General features: G+C 50.0%; 1 protein-coding gene and 1 long non-coding RNA gene across 5 annotated transcripts in view; both read right to left on the bottom strand.

The window, feature by feature from the left end:
- LOC146763351 (uncharacterized) overlaps positions 1 to 5,925 on the bottom strand; it is a 10,546-nt gene extending 4,621 nt beyond the window's left edge. The window contains exons 1-2 of the long non-coding RNA XR_014951830.1: positions 4,815 to 5,925; positions 364 to 4,702 (exon numbers count right to left, since the gene is read on the bottom strand). This is a non-coding gene — a long non-coding RNA (uncharacterized LOC146763351). The remainder of the gene's footprint in view (positions 1 to 363; positions 4,703 to 4,814) is intronic.
- A 5,000-nt stretch (positions 5,926 to 10,925) lies between these two features.
- Positions 10,926 to 13,543, bottom strand: LOC144248466 (UBX domain-containing protein 1-like). 4 transcript variants are annotated; one of them, XM_085568910.1, is made up of 6 exons: positions 13,452 to 13,535; positions 13,155 to 13,208; positions 12,573 to 12,692; positions 11,721 to 11,853; positions 11,333 to 11,476; positions 10,926 to 11,192 (listed from the first exon to the last, which is right to left on the bottom strand). In XM_085568910.1, the coding sequence occupies exons 1-4, from the start codon at positions 13,502 to 13,504 to the stop codon at positions 11,844 to 11,846; spliced, it is 237 nt and encodes a 78-aa protein (XP_085425036.1). In that variant the 5' UTR covers positions 13,505 to 13,535; the 3' UTR covers positions 10,926 to 11,192; positions 11,333 to 11,476; positions 11,721 to 11,843. The 4 variants fall into 4 exon arrangements, 2 of the variants coding, with proteins under 2 accessions (XP_085425036.1, XP_085425035.1); XM_085568909.1 differs by having other exon boundaries at positions 11,333 to 11,479; XR_014951940.1 differs by lacking the exon at positions 12,573 to 12,692 and having other exon boundaries at positions 11,333 to 11,479; positions 13,452 to 13,541.
- Positions 13,544 to 23,113: the final 9,570 nt, after the last annotated feature.

Genomic DNA, 23,113 nt, shown 5'->3' on the forward strand with positions numbered 1-23,113 from the left:
TTTTCAACTAGATTTGAAGTAGTTATAATAATTTACTTTGTCTTGCTTTGTATCAGTTTAAAAGCAAATAGACAAATCTTTTATTTGACTTAATGATGCTCTTTCTTCAGTTTTAGCATTTAAGACTTTACCTCTCCTTCAACAGTCTCCTTCAATACCTCCTTGTCCTTGCTGGTGTGAAAAATACATATTTTATGATTGGCTTTTCGCAAAGGCTATAATGAATATTATGTGTAATGTTAGAAAGTTATGCTGTGTTAATTCACTTAAGTAGTGTGTTAAATACAGTTTTAGGTTCTAACCTAATGTTAAAATAGAGACTATGTATGTGGGGAAGTTTTTTTTTAGGAATGAGATACTTACTTCAAAGAACACCTAAATCTTCCAAAGCAGAGGAATTTATGGCTTTTATCAGAAGAAGTTAATTTCTTCAGGCCTTACTCAGACTCGAAGATGCCAGGGGATTAAAGGAAACAATTAACATACAACAAACAGAGTTTCTTGTTTAAAATAGAATGCATTCATAACCATAAAGGATATATAAATATGCAACAAGTATATTAGTTTAAGAGTGATTCCTTTATTCACAAGTCATGCTTTTCGTAACTTAATGTCCAAGAACACCCGGACATCTGTAATTCTTTACTTTTTTTATTGTCTTGTAATTGTCCTAACTCTAAACTTTAGTACTCTAATGATATTATTATTTTTATAACCATTTTATTATTATTAAACTTTTAAAAACCAAGTGATTAGCGTTTTTCACAATGGTATGAGTAATCTTTCACCCTGACATTTTGTATGTGCTCCTCTACTCAAAGATAGATAGTTGCAGCTTCTCTGCCTTTTTTAAAACTAAAAAACCTCATGAGCTGACCAAATGATGACAAAGTACGGCTTAAGACTATCCATGTGAAGAGTCAAAAGACATGAAATCGTGGCTATGAAAATAATCAGGTAAGAGATATGTGGCTCTTTGCATTTGATCCTAAATCTTGCTGAAGACAGTCAGCTTGCTTTCAAAATTTTCAGTGGGCAAGAGACTTGTGGTTTTCTCGTATCTACAGGTGGCCTTAATTTCTAGTGATGCCAAAAGCAGCATTTCTTTGCATGTGACAGACCTTAACTGAGAAGGTCACTGGAACTGTTTCAGTCACCTGTCAAGAAAGGATCTGCACTGCGCAGTGGTTGAAGCCCTCCAGCAGGACGAAAGCCAACGAGCACAATGCTTCCTGTAGCTTTAGAAAGAAGCCTTTGCCAGCAGGATCCCCTTCATCAGGCAGCCTGGAGTAGATACTATCCCCAGGCCTCCTTGGCTGCCTTGGTCACGGATTCTTGCCTACAGGCTTTGGACTTGCTCGTGGCTGTTCTTCAAGCACAGCTCCTCACGTGGAATCCACTTCTTGGTGCAGAGGGCAATCCCTCCATCTCCCCTTCCTCCCCTGTATCTTCTGACCAGGCTGGAGCTCTCAGTAGTGACACTCCAGCCATGGGATTCATCCCACCACATTCCAGAGATGCAAAAGGCCATAACTTTCGTGCAGCACAGCGGCTTCCAGCTCCTCCTGTTTCTTGCCCGTGCTGCAGGTGTTGATGGAAGGCACCTCAGCCTGCCTGTCAGCCGTGTCACCTTCCCAGAGGAACACCCCTTTTCTTCCTTTCTCACAATTTTCTGGTGTTTTCCCTGTCAGCTTCTATTCCCTTGGCTTTCCTGACAAAGCCAACCCTAGGCTTGCCTTGGCCTCTTACCACTCCCTGGCACTTCACTGCCTTGCATGCCCATCTCCCGCCTTGGATAAATGAGTTTTTTGTTTTAAATTGGTAACTATTTTTATATTAAGAGTTAATAATGTAAGGGCTTTTTAATTGTATGGATTATTTGTAATGTTTTTTTTATTGGGATATTAAGTAAGTAGGTAAAGAATGGATTTTTTTGAGAAGTGCTAGATAAATACAAAGTATTTAAACTTGAAACTTTAGTCAAAGTTACTTAAATGTTTGTTTTGGGTTGGTTAATTGGTAAAGTGATATAATTAAAAGTACATAAAGTAAATAGAGTATAAGTATAATATTTGATAGAATTTTATACTTTGAAAGTTATTAAATAAGAATTTTATAATATTGATTTTTATATTTATAAAGACACCTAAAGCTTATATATTTTGGTGGGTGTAGTACAAGACGTCAGGTGTAAGTTGCAATTCGTGCGTAATCTACATTTGTATTTACATAGTGTAATTTATCTGTGCATTTACATTGGTGTTTTATTTGTGGAGTGGTGAGTGTGTTTTTTGTGTGATCTGGTTTTATGTTCCTTATTGAAATTTACTTGGGTTTTTGTACTTGTTGAGATACAAGTAAACTTTATGTTTTGATATGAGAAATAAGTATTGTTAAGTTTTGTTTTATAAAATTGTATAGAGATTTGAAAGATAATGGTATAAGTTATTATAATTTTTCAGTTATAAGCATGAAGAAATAGAAGAGTAAAATAATGTATGTAGTAAAGAAGAAATTGATAATAATTAGGAATTACTTAGATAATACCTATAATTAGTAACATAGGTGAAATTATATCATTAGTAAGTATTAAAAGATTGTACATTATTTTAGAGTTTTTAACAGTTGATAAATGTTAAATTAGTAGCAAGTTAAATAATTATGTGTGGATAATGATTTTTTAAGTTTAAAATAATAAGTTTATTTGTTACATTGATAAAGTTGAATTGTTAAGTTAAAATTATTTGAATTTTATTTTTAACGTAGAAAATATTTGGGCTTCTTGTTAATTATTTTATTTAGGTAGAGTTAGGGTTAGGTTCTAGTTTAAATTTTAATTGGTGAATGTTACTTCATATATTTTTATATAATGTTTTTAAAAATAGTAGTTAAGAGTAAAAATGTTAGGATTAAAGATGATTCACGTTATTTAATAATTGGATTTTTTAGAAGTGTTTTTAGAATAGATTTGAATATAGTAAACTTTTTTTTAAAGATTGGAAAGTGGTTATGGACAGGATTGTGAGTTTGGATTTGGATATTGAGAGTGTGAAGGTGGAGGAAATGTATGAGAGAGTGATTACTTAGTGTGAAACTTAGAAAAAGAAATTAATGTTGTAGTCGGGTTTTATATTGAAGTGATTTTGTAATAATAACTGAGGAAAGTGATCAGATTAACAGTTTGGAGGAGGTTTTTAATGAAATATATTTTTTTTAGTCTTGAAAAATATTTAAAACTATGAGATAACATTAGGTTAAATTATAGAGTTAGTGTAGAGATTAGTTAGAGGGTTAACTTGTTTTAAGAGCTGTATAAGTAGAGAATAAAAAAGTAGGAATTAGAAATTTTATGTGTTTTTTAGATCATTATATAAAGAGGCAATAAAGCATATGAAAGCTGGTTGTAAATATTATAATAATATTTAATAAACATTGTTTATTATAAAAATTAATATATTTATATAATGTAATTAGTATATCAGTAGTAAGTGTTTGAAAAAGTTAGGATAACTTTAAAAATATATATTAAGGAAATAGAGTAAAATTTTTAAATAGTATGATATGAATAGTAATTGCTATTTTTTAGTGTTACTTATAAAAGATAAAAAGAGTAGACATTGTAATGAAGAACAGAATTTTTGATGAAATTGATGATATAATACACTGTATTTTTTTTACTTCTGAATAGGTGTTTGTTAGTGTTTTCTTTTAGTTGTTTTAACTGGAGCTGTTTTATTTTTTTTAAGAAATTTAACCATATACTGTATAGTTTAGAGAAGTGATTTTTAAAAAAACTTAGGATAGGTTATATTAAATAACATTTAAATTTAGACTGAATGAATTTTGATAGTAAGGAATAATAAACTTAATTTTAATAGATAAAAAGAAACTTAATGTATTTATTTAAATGTATTGACATTTAATTTTGTTTGATTTTATTAACACTTAGCATATTGAATGTTGTTATTTATAAATATTGAAGGTTTTTTAAGTCTTTTGGTTTTGGAGACATTTTAGCTTGTTGAGTTAAGATTATTACTTATATCTTTACAGGGTGGTTTTATTTATTGGGAAATATGTTTCTCAGTAATAGATTTTTATTTATGTTACATTTTAAATGGTACTAATTTGTGTAGTGGGTTTTGTTAAATGTAGGATATTGATTAGATTGTTTTATATTTTTTGTGGGCTTGGACAAATATTTATCTATACAGTTAGGCTTTTCTATATTTGAAGTTTTGATGTTTTTTTTTTTTTTAAGAGTTTTTGATTTAGAATTTTAAGAGTATTTGGCATTTGGAGGAAATAAAATAGGGGGTTTTTTGGATACGGTTGAGCTGTATCTTTAATGTTAGTAAGGACTAGTTTTGGTACGTTATTTTGATTTTTTTGTTTGGTTATGGGGAGGGTTTCCTGTTAGATGTGGAAGCCTGAGACTGGCACAAGGACTTTTTGTCTAATGCTTGATGAGTCTGTTTTATGGGGAGGAGGTGTTATTTTAAGTTTTATAAAATACACTGAGAATTAGTTAAAATCATGGAAGAAACATTATGGTAATTAAAGGGTGCTATGTTTAAAGAGCTATAAATCTTTTTAAATACCTGCTTGATGCAAGGTGAGCTTAATCTCCTTTTTCTGCCCCAGAAAGCATCAGGCACGTCCGCATCAATGGCACCACCTCTGCCCACTGCTCCTGTTCCACCTGACCAAAAGCAAGAGCAAAAGTTGGTTGGGCTTTAAGAACTTGAAATAACTTTGAAGCAAAATAAATCACATTTTCCCCTGTGTTTCTTCCTTTCAGGTGCTGCACTCACCTCTGCAGACACGCGCCGAGCTCTCGCTGCAGGAACCCATCAGGCCTCGGTGGCTGTGAGTTCATGTTCTTCTCCCTGGGAAAGAGGAGAAGAATGTGATTAGATAATTAAATAATTAATTAAATAATTAAATAATTGCTGAGGAATTGCAGAAATGTTTTCTGGAGCCTTTCCCCTTTGGTGCCCCTGTGCTGTGTGGGACACGGGCAGAGGAGCCTCGGGCTGGAAAGGGGCAGGAGAAAGGCAAAGGGACCCCCTGGTGTCCCCAGACAGTTTTCCCCCAGAGCAGATCCAGCAGCTGCCCTCCAGCCCGGCCAGGAGGGATCTGCTTTGGCTCCTGCAGGGACAGACCGTGTTCAGCTGCTCCAGGTGACATTCCAGCAGCCTCATCTCCCATCCCTGCTCCCGCCCCTCCTGCTCTCAGCTCCCTCCCCACCAGCTGTGCCGAGGGAATTTGTCCCACCAGCAGCAGGGGAAGGACAAGAGCTCCCACCCTGGCACTTGGATTGTCCCTCTGGGAGATGCTGCCTGCTGGGATTTAGATCATTCCATACATTTGGCTGCTGAAATTTCCCAGCCCAGGGGCTTTAGCACAAAGATTGTTCTCTGCATGGTGCCTGGATTTGGGGTTCAGTATCAGCTTTGCTAGTTCAGGTGAATTATACCCACAGCCCCAGGTTCCCTGCTGAATTCCTGCTGGAATAACCTGACGGTGCCTCGTGGAGATTGGAAATTCCCATGCAGAGCTGCCACTTTAGCACCAGCTGTGTCAGGAACCAGCAGAGGTTCCAGGGAAGCTCAGTGGGATCAGGACAAGGACAGGTCTCTATTCCACAGAACTTGCTATTTAAAACCCTCATCCCCCAGCCCCAGGGATGTGTCTGGGGTCACTTGACAGAGTTCCCTGGAATTCAGCTGATTTCACCCCCCGGAGCTCAGGCTCCAGCTGATGTTTTAAAGCAGGACAAGGCGGTGGCTGGATGAGCTCCTGGCCTGTGCTGAGGCAGAACATCTCTCCTGCAGAAGCTCAGCTCCTTTCAGAGGCTCAGCAGTGGCCTCTGCATGTCCTTTTCCCTCAGGAAAGGGATGCACATCCCTGCCTGCAGCACACCTCCAGTGGGACCCACCTGTGAGAGTTTTCCATCCCTTCTGCACCTCCAGCTGGCTCCCTGGAAATCTCCAAACATCACTGCACTCGAACCTCTGATTCCAAGGCATCTCCGAGGCTCTTGCTTGGCATTTAGTACCTGTGAAGGAAGATTGCCTTGGCTCAAATGCTGCTGGTGAATGATGGGCTCAGGCTGGAAAAGAGGGAGGAGATTTGGGGTGGCTGGGACATACCTGGCAGCTGTGTGGGAGCTCGGGGAGGTCAGAAACAGGGGTTGCTGTCAGAGCTCCTCTGCAAACGGCCGTGCCTCCATTCCCAGGTAACGCCAGCCGGTCCCTGGGGTCCCTGTCGGCTGTCGCTGTCGTCTGTCCGGGCTGAAGCATCCCTGCGTGCCTGTGGGGAGCAGCCCCTGGCCGAGGAGCCGCGGGCAGCCCTTCAGCCGTGTCCGTGCCAGCGCTGTCCTGTGCCCCGGTGCCCGTGCCGGGACGTGCGCTCGGCACGCTGCGAGCCACGGGCAGGGCACGGCAGCTCCCGCCCCGCAGAGCCAAGGACAGGAGGTGCTCTCTGCCCTTCGGGGCTCCGGCGCCTCCAGCCCCGCACCGGGCACAGCCGGAGCGGGAGCAGCGGCCCCGGCGGAGCGGCCGCTCCCGGCCGCGGCGCCGCAGCCCCGCTCGTCCGGCGGGGCTCCCCCGGGGATGCGGACACGGGGCGGGGGAGGCGGGCGCTGCTGCTCGCAGGGGAGCGCGGTGGCCACGGGGCTACCGGGGCGGGGGGGCTCGGCATCCCGCGGGGGCTGCGGGGCGGCTCCGTGTCCGCCCGCGGGGCCGGAGGCGGCGCTGCGGGAGCGGCGGTGCCGATGGGGTCCCGGTCCCGGCACTGCCCCGGCACTGCCCCGGCCACTGCCCCGGCTCTGCCCCGGCACTGCCCCGGCCACTGCCCCGGCCACTGCCCCGGCTCTGCCCCGGCTCTGCCCCGGCCACTGCCCCGGCACTGCCCCGGCCACTGCCCCGGCCACTGCCCCGGCCACTGCCCCGGCTCCCCGCGGCCACAGCGAGAACGGGACCCGAGCCCCGGCGGGACCCGAGCCCCGCGCCGGCCGCAGCTGCAGCGGCGGCGCCCGTCCCGGAGCGGCTCCTCCCGGCCGCGGCGCTGCCGGTCCCGATCCCAGCCCCGATCCCGCCTCGACCCCCCGGCCCCGGCACCCCCTCCCTGCCCGCCGAGGAAGGAGCGGCTCTGCCCGGCTCCCCCAGCAGACACCGGCGGGACCAGAACCCGAATCCCGATCCCGATCTCACCTGAGCGCCTCGGACGCCGCGCAGCGCCGGGAGCAGCCCCGATCCGATCCCCGCACGGAGCTCCGAGCGCCGGTCCCGCCGCAGTCCGTCCGAGCATCCACACAGAACGCGGCGCGGGCGCGGAGCCGCCGCCATTTACGGGCGGGGGGCGGGGCCGGGGCGGGGCCAGCACAGGTGCGCGCACAGGTGCGCGGGGCCCCAGCGCGCCTGCGCGGGGCGGGGCCGCGGGTATTTAAACCGCGGGGCGAGCCCGGCGGAGCCATTTGGTGCTGGGCGCTCGGAGCGGGAGGTTGCAACCGGTCGGGCTCTATATCTATGTTTCTTTTGCTTTTCTTGAGCGTTTCTTTTCTTTTGTATTTCTTTTTCTCTATGCCTCTCTTATCGACCCTCCCTTCCTCCCCTCCCCCACCCCCTACACCCTCCCCCCCCCCAAACCCCCCCCCCTCCCTCTCCCCCCTAGCCCTCCCCTCCCTCCATCCCGGGCGGGCCCCCCTACACTCCTTTCCTTGTCCTCCCTCTCTATTCCCCTACTCATCCCTACGCTACCCTGTTCCTCCATCCTATCCCTGTTCCTTCCCTCCCCAGCTGGGCTCCCCCGTGCCCCCTCTCCCTGCTCCCCCCCACGCGCTCCCGGTTCCTCCTGCCGCCTTTCTGTGATACCTTTCCTCCTCTACACATTCCGCCTCCTTCCCCAAAGCTGCCTTCAATCTTTCTCTTCCTTCACCCTGCCTTCCCCCAGCCCCCTGCACACCCCGACCTGCCCCCACCTGCCCCCTGTCCTTGTCACCCTCCCCTTGACCGCCCCCTCTGCTCCCCTGTTCTGGTTCCCCATTCCCCTTTTCCTCCTTTCCTCGCAGCCGCGGGGCTCGGGGCGCCGCAGAATAAAGCCCAGAGGGCCGGAGCCGGCGCCCCCCGCCCTCGCTGGGGTCCCCACACGGGGCCGGAGCCGCTCTGCGGGTCCCCCCATTGCAGTCTAATACACGGCCCGACACTGCCGGGGTGCGGCTTTCCCGACATCACACTGGGGGTCGGGCTGGGGGTCCTGGGGGGAGGAGGGTGGGGGGGTAGGAAGGGCCCCCTCATTAGGAGGGGGTCCCGGGAGGGTGGGGGGGGGGTTAGGAAGGGCCCCCTCCGGAGGAGGGGGTCCCGGGGGGGGGGGCGGGGTGGAGGGGGGGCCTTCCCCCCTCCAGCCCCTCCCCGGGACCCCCTCCTCCGGACCGGGGCCCGGGGGGGGGATGGGGGGGGCGGGAGGGAGGGGGGTGGGGGGGGGGGGTGGGTGGGGGGGGTGGGGGGGGAAGCGGAGGGGGTCACGTCACTCTGCGCCGTGAACAGATATTAAAAAAAAACCAAACAAATGGCCGGCCGTCCCCTGTTTGGCCCCCCCCCCCCGCCCACCCCCCCCCCGCCCACCCCCCCACCCCACCCCCCCCCCGCCCACCCACCCCCCCCACCCCCGCCCACCCCACCCCCCCCACCCCACCCCCACCCACCCCCCCCACCCCCGCCCACCCCACCCCCCCCACCCCACCCCCACCCACCCCCCCCACGGGCCCCGGTCCGGAGGAGGGGGTCCCGGGGAGGGGCTGGGGCTGGAGGGGGGAAGGCCCCCCCTCCACCCCGCCCCCCCCCCCCCGGGACCCCCTCCTCCGGAGGGGGCCCTTCCTAACCCCCCCCCCACCCTCCAGGGACCCCCTCCTAATGAGGGGGCCCTTCCTACCCCCCCACCCTCCTCCCCCCAGGACCCCCTCCCGACCCCCAGTGTGATGTCGGGAAAGCCGCACGCCGGCAGTGTCGGGCCGTGTATTGGACTGCAATGGGGGGACCCGCAGAGCGGCTCCGGCCCCGTGTGGGGACCCCAGCGAGGGCGGGGGGCGCCGGCTCCGGCCCTCTGGGCTTTATTCTGCGGCGCCCCGAGCCCCGCGGCTGCGAGGAAAGAAGGAAAAGGGGAATGGGGAACCAGAACAGGGGAGCAGAGCGGAGCATGCGGGAAGGTGGGGAGGGAGGTCGGGCTGCGAGGAAAGCGGGCGGGGAAGGGAAAGGCCGGCAGGGGGAAGGAGGGACGGGACAGAGGAGGGAAAAGAGAGGGAATGGAACGGAGCAGCGGGGCAGGGACAGGTGAGGGACGAGTGGGGGGGTCGCATTTGGGGGAGGAGGGAGAGTGGGTTTAGGGGAGAAAAAACAGAAATATGGAGAGAAGGAAGGAAGGGTAGATGGTGGGACGGGAGGGGAGGCCGAAATGGGACGAGAAGGAAAAGGAGGAAGACAAAGAAGGGGAATAGGAGCAGAAGGAAGGAAAAGTAGAAGGGGGCACAAAAGGGGAGCGAAAGCAGTCGGCTTTGGGGAGGAGAGGAAAACGGGGGAAAGGCAGGGAAAGAAGGGGAATGGGAGCAGGAGGAAGGAAGAGTAAAGGGGGGGAAGGAGAGAAGGGCGAAGCTGCGGAGCCCGCACAGAACCCACCACCCGCACTGCGCTCCGAGTGAGCAAATGGCGGCTGCAGCGATTCCCGGCACTTAAATAACCTCGGCCCCACCCCACGCAGGTGCCCCGCGGTCCCGCGCACCTGAGCCAGCGCCGGCCCCGCCCCTGAGGCTCCGGCCCGGCCCCGCCCCTGAGGCTCCGGCCCGCCCGGGATGGAGGCGGGGCCATCGCTCCCGGCCCGCCGGGATGGGCCCGGGGCTGCCGCTTCGGCTCCCGGCGGTGCCGCCTCTGCCCCGGCGGGCGGGTCGGGGTCTCTCTCGGGCCGGAGCACCGGGGCGGCGCCGGGGCCGAGCCGGCGGCGGCGGCGATTTCCCGGGGCTGACCGAGACCGGCCGGGGCGCGGGGACCCCCGTGCCGCCCCAGCACCCCCAAACCCCGCCGCTCCCCGCCGTGCCAGGGAATTTTCTTTTTCCCGGTGCAGGCCGAGACATTTCTGTGAGAAAACTCAAAAGTCAGGGGTACGGGGTCTGAGGGGAGAGAAGAGATTCTGGTATAAATCCAAAACGCGTTGTGAAAAACAACATGGAAGAGCTCATTTGCTCTCCCAGCCCGGTTTCTGTGTGCCCGTCTGTGATTCCAGCTGCTCCGCTGGCACTGGCAGCCTGCGGGGCTCGAAGGACTTGCCAGGTGCCCAGCACGACAGAAAATAACGGGAGAACTCCCCGGCTCTGGCAGCGGAGCCTCTCGGCAGTGTCCCGAAAGCCCCGCAGTGCCAGCATCTCTGCATGGAAGCTGAGGGGCTCCAGCGCAGCCCCTCTGCAGCGTTCCTCTGCAGCTGGCACTGCCCAGCGCCCCTGACCAGGGTTTGGGGTCCCTGCACAGCCCCCGGCGCAGCCCCCTGGCTTCTTCCAGCTCCCTTCAGCCAGGATGATTTTCTCGGGGGTAGGAGCACCCAAAGCCAGCGGAACTGGCCTCAGCCACTTTCTGTGGGATCTCTCCTCTTCCTTCCTCACCAAATTCCCACTGTCAAAACCCAGCTTGAGGCACAGATCCCCATCCCCTCAATCTCTCCAAGGAATTGGGCTCGGATTTCCCAATCCAGCAGGGCAGAAATGCTCTTGTCCTTACCGTACATCCTAATTGTAGTAATGGCTTAAGAAATAATTGAAAGAAATTAAAGGAATGAAGAAAAATTAAATAAGAGCTGCCAGCTCCAACTAAGGGATGCTCAAACCCCTTATCAATAATTTGCTTTAATTAACCAACTCAAAGTAATTAACACCACATTGATACAGTAGGATTCTTTTTAATCGAGTTATAGATAAATATTGCAGAATGTAAAAATCTTTGTAAACCCAGAAACTCTTTCAAGAGATAGACAGGGCACAGCTGCAGAGAGTCTTGGGGAGTTCAGGGGAAAAACCCCAAAGTTTTCAGTGTTTAGCATCTCCCACCCTGTCGTCACTGACAGCAAACACGGCTTCAGCCTCAGGAAGACACGGAGAGTCAGGGATTTTACAGATCCTGGTCTCACCTCAGCCTCTCAGCAGGTACAGTCTGCAGGAAGAGGGAAGAAAAAGGGTCAGAATGGACAGCCTACTTCCAGAAAATCATCACCATTCATAAAGCAGTGAGCAGAGCTGTAAGAACTTCCCCAAAGGTTCCAAGAGAGTTTAAATCTGAATGAAGTAACTTACTTAGAAGCTTGAAAAACTGCAATGCTGTAAAAATCTAATGCTGCAAAAAAAAAGGTGCCTTCCCATCCAAACCCATCTGGAATTCCACAATTCTGTGAACAGCTCCGGGCAGAAGGACTAGATTTCCATTGTGGTTCGAAAATGCTGCTGCAAGAACACAAAGAGAGATTTCAAATACTGTTAAAGTGGCACAACCACATCAAAAATTACGTTTGGGGGTAAAGTGGCAACTCTGCAATTCCAACCTCTGATACCAAGGACACATGGAGGGCTGAATCCTGGAGGTCCTTACATGACAGGATTTCTAGATTTCTAGAGTTATCCATCCCCAGTTTGCTGCTTAGGGTTAGAAAAGGTGGAATTCTGTTCTTAAGGGGTTACCACGTACCATCAACGTGAGAGACGGGGATGCTGATGTTTGATCAGAGTCCTGGAGCAGCCTGGAGCACGCTGGCTTCCCGAACCAGGTCTGCTGCCTTGTCCGTGTAGGGGTAGGGCTTTGTCCTCAGCCTCAGCAGGATCTGTCAGCAAAGGAGGAGAGAAAAGTAGAGTGCACCGGCTCCCAAGTGTGGGGGAACCATGTGCTGCTAAGGAAGTCCACGTGCTGAAAGTGGTTGGAAGCCGGGCGGGTTTTGGGAGGACAAATTCCATATTACTTTTGCAGGATTCTGTCTACAGTTCCTGCTCTACAAACCAAATACATCAAACGACAACAACAAACAAACAAAAACCCACATTAAATCAACAACAACAAAATAATTACTCCTACCTCAATAACCCCATACTGCCCCAAACCATTCCAAGGAGGGCGGCAGGAGGGGCTGGCAAAGGCAGGGCCCCGCCGGGCCCCCCTCGCCGCTGCCATCCTTCTCCAGCGCCGCCGCTGAGCCGCCTTCAGCCCAAAACCCACCCAAAAATACCCCAAATTCGTCCTAAATGCCCCCAAAAAACCCACCCAAAACTACCCAAACCCTCCTAAAAATATCCAAAAAACTCACCATAAAATGCCCCAAAACCAACCCAAAACCCTCCCAAAAATACCCCAAAAAATCCACCCCAACATACCCTAAAACCCACCAAAGAATACCCCAAAGCCCTCCCGAGAATACCCGAAAACCCTGCCCAAAAACACCCTGAAACCCCAAATTAACCACTCTGAACCCCAAAATATCCCTGAGCTCCCCATACCCCAAAATTTCCTCCCCAACCCCCAAATTCCCCCCCGACCCCCAAAATTCACTTCTGGGTCTCGTCCTCGGGGGCCGGTGGCTGCCGGGGCCCCCCCAGGCCCGCGGGCGGCGCCCCCAAACCCGGGGGGAGTTCGGGGTCCGAGTCGGGGTCGTCCTCATGAGCCACCAGCCTGGGGACCCAAAAACCGGGGGGAACCCCGAATCGGGGGGGACCCAAAATTGGAGGGGGTTCTGGGGGGTTCTGGAAGGTTTTTGGGGCATCCCAGGAGGACTTTTGGGGTCTCAGGGGGTTTTGGGGGTCCCAGGAGGAATTTCAGGGGTCCTAAATGGAAATTTGGGGGTCCCAGGGGGTGTTTTGGGGTCCCAAAGAGAATTTTGGGTGTCCCGGGGGGGTCTTGAAGTCCTGGGGAGAATTTTGGGGTCTCAGGGGGTTTTTGGGAGGAATTTTGGGGGTCCTGAGTAGAATTTTGGGGGTCCTGGGGGGTGTTTTGGGGTTCCAAAGGGAATTTTGGTGGTCCCAGGGGGATTTCTGGGGCTCCTGAAGGGAATTTTTGGGTTCCCGATGCTGTTTTTGGGGGATCCCGCCGGGTATTTTTGGGGGTGCCGGGAGTGTTCTTGGGGTCCCCCCTCACCAGTCCATGGCCGGCTCCACTCCCCGGTTCCCGGTCAGCGCCAGCGCCTTCGCCCTGCGGGACCGGGGGGCTCCCGGTTATTTTTGGGGGGTCCCAGAGGGTTCTGAGGGGTCCCGGGGGGTTTTTGGGGGTCTCGGTGGCGTTTTGGGGGTCCCGGGGGCTCCGGGGCCTGTCCGTGTGTCCCGCCCCCCCCCAATCCCATTCCCGGTGCCGGGTCCCCTCCGGCTGCTCCCGCCCGCCCTCCCCCGCTGTCCCCCCGGTGCCGCCGCCCTCAGCGCGCCGGGCCCCGAATCCCACCTCCAGCAGCGCCTCCAGAGCCGCCCGAGCCCGGTCCCACCGCCCGCCGCCATCACGGCGGCGCCGGGCTCCCGACACGTGGGGGACGGCGGCCGGCGAGGGACAGAAAGGCACAAAGCGTTCCGGTACGGACGGCGGCCGGAACGGGACAGAAAGCCTCCCTCGCCGCTGCCATCCTAATCCGGCGCCGCCGCGGAGCCGCCTCCAGCCCTCCCCTCACTCACAGACATCGCCCCGCTCGCCGCTCGCTGCCGCCCCTCGCCCCGTCTCGGTGATTTTGCCGGGCGCTGGCTGGGGGGGCCGCAGTACCGCCCTGTGCCCACAAGGCGGCAGCACTTTCCAAGCCAGTCCGCGCCAAGCCACTCCCAAGAGGGCGGCGGGGCCGCAGTACGACCCTTTGTCCACAAGGCGGCAGCACTTTTCAAGCGAGTCCGCGCCAAGCCGTTCCCAAGAGGGCGGCCGTGGGCGGTGGGGCTGCAGTACCGCACTTTGTCCACAAGGCGGCAGCACTTTTCAAGCGAGTCCGCGCCAAGCCTCTCCCAAGAGGGCGGCTGCGGGCGGTGGGGCTGCAGTACCGCTCTGTGCCCACAAGGCGGCAGCACTTTTCAAGCGAGTCCGCGCCAAGCCACTCCCAAGAGGGCGGCGGTGGGGCTGCAGTACCGCCCTGTGTCCACAAGGCGGCAGCACTTTTCAAGCGAGTCCGCGCCAAGCCGCTCCCAAGAGGGCGGCCGTGGGCGGCGGGGCTGCAGTACCGCCCTTTGTCCACAAGGCGGCAGCACTTTTCAAGTGAGACCGCGCAAAGCTAGTCCCAAAAGGGCAGCCGCGGGCAGTGGGGCTGCAGTACTGCCCTGTGTCCACAAGGCGGCAGCACTTTTCAAGCGAGTCCGCACCAAGCCACTGCCAAGAGGGCGGCCGCAGGCGGAGCGGCTGCAGTACCACCCTGTGTCCACAAGGCGGCAGCACTTTTCAAGCGAGTCCGCGCCAAGCCACACGCAAGAGGGCGGCGGTGGGGCTGCAGTACCGCCCTGTGTCCACAAGGCGGCAGCACTTTTCAAGCGAGTTCACACCAAGCCATTCCCAAGAGGGCGGCCGCAGGCGGAGGGGCTGCAGTACCGCCCTTTTTCCACAAGGCGGCAGCACTTTTCAAGCGAGTCCACGCCAAGCAACTCCCAAGAAAGTGGCCGCGCGTGGCGGGGCTGCAGTACCGCTCTGTGTCCACAAGGCGGCAGCACTTTTCAAGCGAATCCGCGCCTCGCTATTCCCAAGAGGGCGGCCGCGGGCGGTGGGGCTGCAGTACCGCCCTGTGTCCACAAGGCGGCAGCACTGTTCAAGCGAGTCCGCGCCAAGCCACTCCCAAGAGGCGGCGGCGGAGCTGCAGTACCGCTCTGTGTCCACAAGGCGGCAGCACTTTTCAAACGAGTCCGCGCCAAGCCGCTCCCAAGAGGGCGGCCGCGGGCGGCGGGGCTGCAGTACCGCCCTGTGTCCACAAGGCGGCAGCACTGCGCCGTCAGCAGCGAATGCCCCAAAGCATCCGCGCGGGAAAGAACGGAACAAAAACCTGCCTCTGACCCCACAGGAACCGAAAGAACAAACCTTTCCTCTTAAACTGCATTTCAATAGGCTTTATTTTTGTATTTTTCATATTTATATTCACATTCGGATTTATAATATATATTGATGTATAATTGTATTTTTATAATTTCTTACATTTATTCCTGTTCTATTTTTTTGTATTTTATATTTTTATACATACCTTAATACATTGCTTACATATATCTATAGTTAGATTTAGATTTCTAAAAGTTTTATATTGCTTAAAATAAAACCCTCTCTTTATCCAAGTAGAAATCTTTTTAAAAAACCCTTTATTTAAACTCCATTTAAATTTCTATTTTTCACATTTATAGTCACATTTACATTTTAAATGTAGATTGATGTATGGTGTTATTTATAGTCTATCTCTTCCTAATACTATTTTTATTTCTATTTCATATTTTTATATAAATCTGTATGCATTGAATTTATATTTCCATATATAGAACTATCTATAAATGAAATGTATATTCATACTTTTTCCATTAAAGCCCTCCTTCTAACTAAATAAAAACATTAAAAATGCCCTTTCTATAAATGAAAGGTCAAAAGATCATGGGCCAAAGGTCAGAAGTCAATGTCGAAGGTTGGGGTCAGGGGAGGGGGTGTGGCTGGGGGAGGGGTTAGGGGCGGGGTCAGGGGTCAGGGTGAGGGGTTGGGGTGTGGTTAGGGGTGGGGTCAAGTTAGGGGGGTGGTTAGGGGTGGGACCAGGGGTCTGGGGGAGGGGCAGGGGAGGGGTTAGGGTAGAGGGTGGATTCAGGGTGGGAGTGCAGCTTCCAGATAGACCCCTCCCCTACACCCCCTATATATATATAAAAGAAGAAAATAAAAATATTGTCAGGTGCAGCAGTGGAAAATTTGATCCTCCCAGGGAGTAAAAATGTTTTATTTTTATGCTCCCATGGAGTAGAAATTTTTATTTTTAAAGTTTTTTATTTTTTTACTTCCTCAGAGCATGGTATTTTTTACTGCTGCTTTTTTATTTTAAGATTAGAAAGGAAGAAAAAGAAAGAAAGAAAGAGGAGGAGAAAGTGAGAAGAAGAGGAGGAGAGATTGCGAAGAAGAAGAGGAGAGAGGAGGACGAGGAGAGAGTGAGAAGAAAAATAGGAGAGAGGAGGAAGAGGAGAGAGAAGCAGAGTGTGAGAAGAAGAAAAAGAGAGAGAGGAGGACGAGGAGAGAGTGAGAAGAAAAAGAGGAGAGAGGAGGAAGAGGAGAGAGAAGCAGAGTGTGAGAAGAAGAAAAAGAGAGAGGAGGAAGGGGAGAGAGTGAGAAGAAAAAGAAGAGGAGAGAGCAAAGAGGAGAGAGTGAGAAGGAGAGAGTGAGAAGACAAAGAGGAGGAGAGAGTGAGAGGAAGAAGAGGGAGTGAGATGAAGAAGAGGAGAGAAAAGGAAGAGGAGAAAGGGAGAAGAAGAGGAGAGAGGAGAAAGAAGAGAGTGAGAAGAAAAGGAGAGAGATATGAAGAAGAGGATAGTGTGAGAAGAAGAGGAGTAAGAAGGAGAGTCTGAGAAGAAGAAGAGGAGAGAGTGAGATGAAGAAGACAGTGAGAGAGAGGAGGAAGAGGAGCGAGTGAGAGAGAGGAGGAAGAGGAGAGAGTGAGAAGAAAAGAAGAGAGAGAGATGAAGAAGAGAGTGTAACAAGAAGAGGCGAGACTGAGAAGAAGAAAAGGAGAAAGAATAAGAAGAGGAGCAAGGAGGAAGAGGAGAGAGCGAGAAGAAGAAAACGAGGAGAGAGGAGTAAGAGGAGAGAGTGAGAAGAAGAGAGAGTGAGAGGAAGAAGAGAGAGTGAGAAGAAGAGAGGAGGAAGAGGAGTAAGTGAGCGGAAGAAGAGGAAAGAGAGGAGGAAGAGGAGAGAGTGAGGAGGAGAGCAAGATGAAGAGGAGAGGGTGAGAGGAAGAAGAGAGTGTGCGAAGAAGAGGAGATGAGAGAGTGACACGAAGAAGAGAGAGGAGGAAGAGAAACAAGTGAGAAGAAGAGGAGGAGAGAGGAGGAAAAGGAGAGAGTGAGATGAAGAAGAGGAGAGTGTGATAAAAAGAGAGACTGAGAAGAGGAGAGAGTGAGAAGAAGAGGAGAGGAGGAAGAGGAGAAAGTGAGAAGAAAAGGAGAGAGAGATGAAGAGAGAGTGAGAAGAGCAGAGAGTGAGAAGAAGAGAGACTGAGATGAAGAAGAGAGTGAGAAGAAGAGGAGAGAGGAGGAAGAGGCGAGAGTGAGAAGAAAAAGAGAAGAGAGGAGGAAGAGCAGAGTGAGAAGAAAAGGAGAGAGAGAGAGATGAAGAAGAGTATGAGAGGACGAGTAGAGAGTGAGAAAAGGAGAGAGTGAGGAGGAGAGAGTGAAAAGAAGGAGAGAGTGAGAGGAAGAGGAGAAAGTGAGAAGAAGAAGAGGAGAGAGTGAGAAGAAGAGGAGAGAGTGAGAAGAAGAAGAGAAGAGAGTGAGAAGAAAAAGAGAGAGGAGGAAGAGGAATGAGAGAAGAGGAGAGAGTGAGAAGAGGAGAGAGTGAGAAGAAGAGGAGAGAGTGAGAAGAAGAAGAGGAGGGGAGAGGAGGAAGAGGAGAAAGAGAGAGAAGAGGAGAGAGGAGGAAGAGAGTGAGAAGGAGAGAGAGATGAAGAAGAGAGTGTGAGAAGAAGAGGAGACAGAGGAAGAAGAGAGTGTGAGGAGAGGAGAGAGAAGAAGAGAGGAGGAAGAGGAGTGAGAGGAAGGAGAGTGAGAGAGGAGGAAGAGGAGAGAGTGAGAAGAAGAGCAGGGAGTGAGAAGAAGAGGAGATTGGAGGAAGAGAAGCAAGTGAGGAGAAGAGGAGGAGAGAGGAGAGAGAGAGTGAGAAGAAAAGGAGAGAGCGAGATGAAGAGAGTGAGAGAAGAAGAGGAGAGAGTGAGTAGAAGAGGAGAGAGTGAGAGGAAGAAGAGAGGCAGAAGAGGAGAAAGTGAGAAGAGGAGGAAAGAGGAAGACGAAAGAGTGAGAGGAAAAAGAGAGAGCTGAAGAAGAGTGTGAGAAGAAAAAGAGAGACTGAGAAGAAGAAGAGAGTGAAAGGAAGAGGAGGAGTGAGGAAAAAGAGGAGAGGGTGAGAAGAAGAAAAAGGAGAGAGGAGGAAGAGGAGAGAGTGAGAAGAAAAGGAGAGAGAGATGAAGAAGGGAGTGTGAGAAGAAGAGAAGAGATTGAGAAGATGAAGAGGAGAGAGGAGGAAAAATAGTGAGAAGGAGAAAGTGAGATGAAGAAGAGCAGAGAGTGGAGGAAGATAAGCAAGTGAGAAGAAGAGGAGAGAGGTGGAAAAGGAGAGAGTGAGAAGAAAAGGAGAGAGTGAGATGAAGAAGAGGAGAGTGTGAGAAGAAGAGAGAAGAAGAAGAGGAGATACTGAGAAGAAGAAGAGGAGAGAGTGAGAGGAAGAAGAGAGGCGGAAGAGGAGAAAGTGAGAAGAAGAAGAGAGTGAGAGGAAGAAGAGGAGAGTGGAGGAAGAGGAGAGAGTGAGAAAAAAAGGAGAGAGAGATGAAGAGAGTGTGAGGAGTGAGAAGAAGAGGAGAAAGGAGGAAAAGAAGCAAGCGAGAAAAAGAAGAGTAGAGAGGAGGAGCGAGTGCAAAGAAGAAGAGGAGAGAGGAGGAAAAATAGCAAGAAGAAAAGGAGAAAGTGAGATGAAGAAGAGGAGAGGGTGAGAAGAAGAGTTAGAGGAAGAAGAAGAGAGAGGAGAAAGAGGAGAAAGTGAGAAGAAAAAGGAGAGAGGAGGAAGAGGAGAAAGTGAGAAGAAGAGGAGAGGAGAAAGAGGATCAAGTGAGAAGAAGAGAGGAGGATGAGGAGCGCGTGAGAAAAAAAAGGAGAGAGGAGGGAGTGAGAAGAAAAGGAGAGAGTGAGATGAAGAAGAGGAGAGTGTGAGAAGAAGAGGAGAGTGAGAAGAAGGACAGAAGGAGAGAGTGAGAGGAAGAAGAAATAGAGGAGGAAGAGGAGAAAGTAAGAAGAAGAGGAGGAGAGAGGAGGAAGAGGAATGAGAGGAGGAAGAGGAGAGTGAGAGAGGAGGAAGAGAAGAGAGTGAGAAGAAGAGCAGAGAGTGGAGGAAGATAAGCAAGTGAGATGAAGAAGAGGAGAGAGAAAGAAAAGGAGAGAGTGAGATGAAGAGGAGAGTGTGAGAAGAAGAGATAGAAGAAGAAGAGGAGAGAGTGAGAGGAAGAAGAGAGAGGTGGAAGAGAAGAAAGTGAGAAGAAGAAGAGAGTGGAGGAAGAGGAGAGAGTGAGAAGAATAAGAGGAGAGAGCAGGAAGAGGAGAGAGTGAGGAAAAAAAGGAGAGAGATGAAGAGAGTGTGAGAAGAGCAGAGAGTGAGAAGGAGAGACTGAGAAGAGGAAGAGGAGAGAGTGAGAGGAAGAGGAGAGAGGAGGAAGTGGAGCGAGTGAGAAGAAGAAGAGGAGGAGAGAGGAGGGAGAAAGTGAGAAGAAGAGGAGAGAGATGAGAGTGTGAGAAGAAGAGGAGAGAGTGAGAAGAAGAAGAGAGGAGGAAGAAAAAGAGAAAGGAGGAAGAGGAGAAAGTGAGAAGAAGAGGAGGAAGGAGGAAGAGGAGGGAGTGAGAAGAAGAGGAGAGAGTGAGATGAAGAGGAGGAGAGAGTGAGAGGAAGAAGACAGAGGAGGAAGAGGAGTAAGAGAGTGAGAAGAGGAGAGAGTGAGAAGAAGAAGAGGAGAGACGAGGAAGAGGGGAGAGTGAGAATAATAGGAGAGAGTGAGGAGAAGAGGAGAGAGTGAGGAGGAGAGCGAGATGAAGAGGAGAGGGTGAGAGGAAGAAGAGAGTGTGCGAAGAAGAGGAGATGAGAGAGTGACACGAAGAAGAGAGAGGAGGAAGAGAAACAAGTGAGAAGAGGAGGAGAGAGGAGGAAAAGGAGAGAGTGAGATGAAGAAGAGGAGAGTGTGATAAAAAGAGAGACTGAGAAGAGGAGAGAGTGAGAAGAAGAGGAGAGGAGGAAGAGGAGAAAGTGAGAAGAAAAGGAGAGAGATGAAGAAGAGGGTGTGAGAAGAGCAGAGAGTGAGAAGAAGAGAGAGTGAGATGAAGAAGAGAGCGAGAAGAAGAGAAGAGAGGAGGAAGAGGCGAGAGTGAGAAGAAAAAGAGAAGAGAGGAGGAAGATGAGAGTGAGAAGAAAAGGAGAGAGAGAGAGATGAAGAAGAGAGTGTGAGAGGACGAGTAGAAAGTGAGAAGAGGAGAGAGTGAGGAGGAGAGAGTGAAAAGAAGGAGAGAGTGAGAGGAAGAGGAGAAAGTGAGAAGAAGAAGAGGAGGAGAGAAGAAGAAGAGGAGAAAGTGAGAAGAAGAAGAGAGTGAGAAGAAAAAGAGAGAGGAGGAAGAGGAGTGAGAGAAGAGGAGAGAGTGAGAAGAAGAGGAGAGAGTGAGAAGAAGAAGAGGAGGGGAGAGGAGGAAGAGGAGAAAGAGAGAGAAGAGGAGAGAGGAGGAAGAGAGTGAGAAGGAGAGAGAGATGAAGAAGAGAGTGTGAGAAGAAGAGGAGACAGAGGAAGAAGAGAGTGTGAGGAGAGGAGAGAGAAGAAGAGAGGAGGAAGAGGAGTGAGAGGAAGGAGAGTGAGAGAGGAGGAAGAGGAGAGAGTGAGAAGAAGAGCAGGGAGTGAGAAGAAGAGGAGATTGGAGGAAGAGAAGCAAGTGAGGAGAAGAGGAGGAGAGAGGAGAGAGAGAGTGAGAAGAAAAGGAGAGAGCGAGATGAAGAGAGTGAGAGAAGAAGAGGAGAGAGTGATTAGAAGAGGAGAGAGTGAGAGGAAGAAGAGAGGCAGAAGAGGAGAAAGTGAGAAGAGGAGGAAAGAGGAAGACGAAAGAGTGAGAGGAAAAAGAGAGAGCTGAAGAAGAGTGTGAGAAGAAAAAGAGAGACTGAGAAGAAGAAGAGAGTGAAAGGAAGAAGAGGAGTGAGGAAAAAGAGGAGAGGGTGAGAAGAAGAAAAAGGAGAGAGGAGGAAGAGGAGAGAGTGAGAAGAAAAGGAGAGAGAGATGAAGAAGGGAGTGTGAGAAGAAGAGAAGAGATTGAGAAGATGAAGAGGAGAGAGGAGGAAAAATAGTGAGAAGGAGAAAGTGAGATGAAGAAGAGCAGAGAGTGGAGGAAGATAAGCAAGTGAGAAGAAGAGGAGAGAGGTGGAAAAGGAGAGAGTGAGAAGAAAAGGAGAGAGTGAGATGAAGAAGAGGAGAGTGTGAGAAGAAGAGACAGAAGAAGAAGAGGAGATACTGAGAAGAAGAAGAGGAGAGAGTGAGAGGAAGAAGAGGAGAGTGGAGGAAGAGGAGAGAGTGAGAAAAAAAGGAGAGAGAGATGAATAGAGTGTGAGGAGTGAGAAGAAGAGGAGAAAGGAGGAAAAGAAGCAAGCGAGTAAAAGAAGAGTAGAGAGGAGGAGCGAGTGCAAAGAAGAAGAGGAGAGGAGGAAAAATAGCGAGAAGAAAAGGAGAAAGTGAGATGAAGAAGAGGAGAGGGTGAGAAGAAGAGTTAGAGGAAGAAGAAGAGAGAGGAGAAAGAGGAGAAAGTGAGAAGAAAAAGGAGAGAGGAGGAAGAGGAGAAAGTGAGAAGAAGAGAGGAGGATGAGGAGCGAGTGAGAAAAAAAAAGGAGAGAGGAGGGAGTGAGAAGAAAAGGAGAGAGTGAGATGAAGAAGAGGAGAGTGTGAGACGAAGAGGAGAGTGAGAAGAAGGAGAGGAGGAGAGAGTGAGAGGAAGAAGAAATAGAGGAGGAAGAGGAGAAAGTAAGAAGAAGAGGAGGAGAGAGGAGGAAGAGGAATGAGAGGAGGAAGAGGAGAGTGAGAGAGGAGGAAGAGAAGAGAGTGAGAAGAAGAGCAGAGAGTGGAGGAAGATAAGCAAGTGAGATGAAGAAGAGGAGAGAGAAAGAAAAGGAGAGAGTGAGAAGAAAAGGAGAGAGTGAGATGAAGAGGAGAGTGTGAGAAGAAGAGACGGAAGAAGAAGAGGAGAGAGTGAGAGGAAGAAGAGAGAGGTGGAAGAGAAGAAAGTGAGAAGAAGAAGAGAGTGGAGGAAGAGGAGAGAGTGAGAAGAATAAGAGGAGAGAGCAGGAAGAGGAGAGAGTGAGGAAAAAAAGGAGAGAGATGAAGAGAGTGTGAGAAGAGCAGAGAGTGAGAAGGAGAGACTGAGAAGAGGAAGAGGAGAGAGTGAGAGGAAGAGGAGAGAGGAGGAAGTGGAGCGAGTGAGAAGAAGAAGAGGAGGAGAGAGGAGGGAGAAAGTGAGAAGAAGAGGAGAGAGAGATGAGAGTGTGAGAAGAAGAGGAGAGAGTGAGAAGAAGAAGAGAGGAGGAAGAAAAAGAGAAAGGAGGAAGAGGAGAAAGTGAGAAGAAGAGGAGGAAGGAGGAAGAGGAGAGAGTGAGAAGAAGAGGAGAGAGTGAGATGAAGAGGAGGAGAGAGTGAGAGGAAGAAGACAGAGGAGGAAGAGGAGTAAGAGAGTGAGAAGAAGAAAAGGAAGAGGAGAGAGTAAGAAGAAAACAGAGCAAGAAAAATAAAAGAGAGATAAAAAGAAAAACAAAAAAAGTCAGATTGGAAAGAGAAAGGGAAAAAAAAGAGGGGTAAAGAGAAAAAGAGTGAAAGACAAACAGAAAAGGAAGCACTTGAAATGAAAGATAAAAGGAAATAGAGAGACAAGAAAAAGAAGAAATAGAGCTGAAAACCTACAGGAAAACAAATGGAGAGACAGAACAAAAGGTAGGGTTCAAGAGAGAAAGAAATAGAGAGTTAGAAAGACAAAAAAGTTAAAGTTGGACAGAAAAGGAAAAAGGGTCAGAGACAAAGAAAATGATAGCAAGTGTTAGAAAGACAAAGGCTGACAAAGAGAAAAAGAAGAAGAAAACACAGTGAAACCTAGATTGAAAGAGACAGACAAAGAGACATGGGGAAATACATGTAGAGGAATGGAAGAAAATAGACAGGGTGAGAAGGAAATATTGTTAGAGAAACATAGAGAAGTGTTAGAAATGGAAACAAAGGAAAACACAGCCAGAGACAAAGAGAAAGAGTTAGACATGGAAGGATAAAGTGAGGAATAGACTAAAGAGGAAACTAAGAGGCAAAGGGAGAAATAGGGTGAAAATGATATGACTCAACCACATCAAAGAAAGACAGGAGATGAATGGTG

The sequence above is a fragment of the Lonchura striata genome, chromosome 1A (genome assembly GCF_050655825.1).
Source record: "Lonchura striata isolate lonStrDom1 chromosome 1A, ASM5065582v1, whole genome shotgun sequence".
In the NCBI taxonomy this organism is placed as follows: domain Eukaryota; kingdom Metazoa; phylum Chordata; class Aves; order Passeriformes; family Estrildidae; genus Lonchura; species Lonchura striata.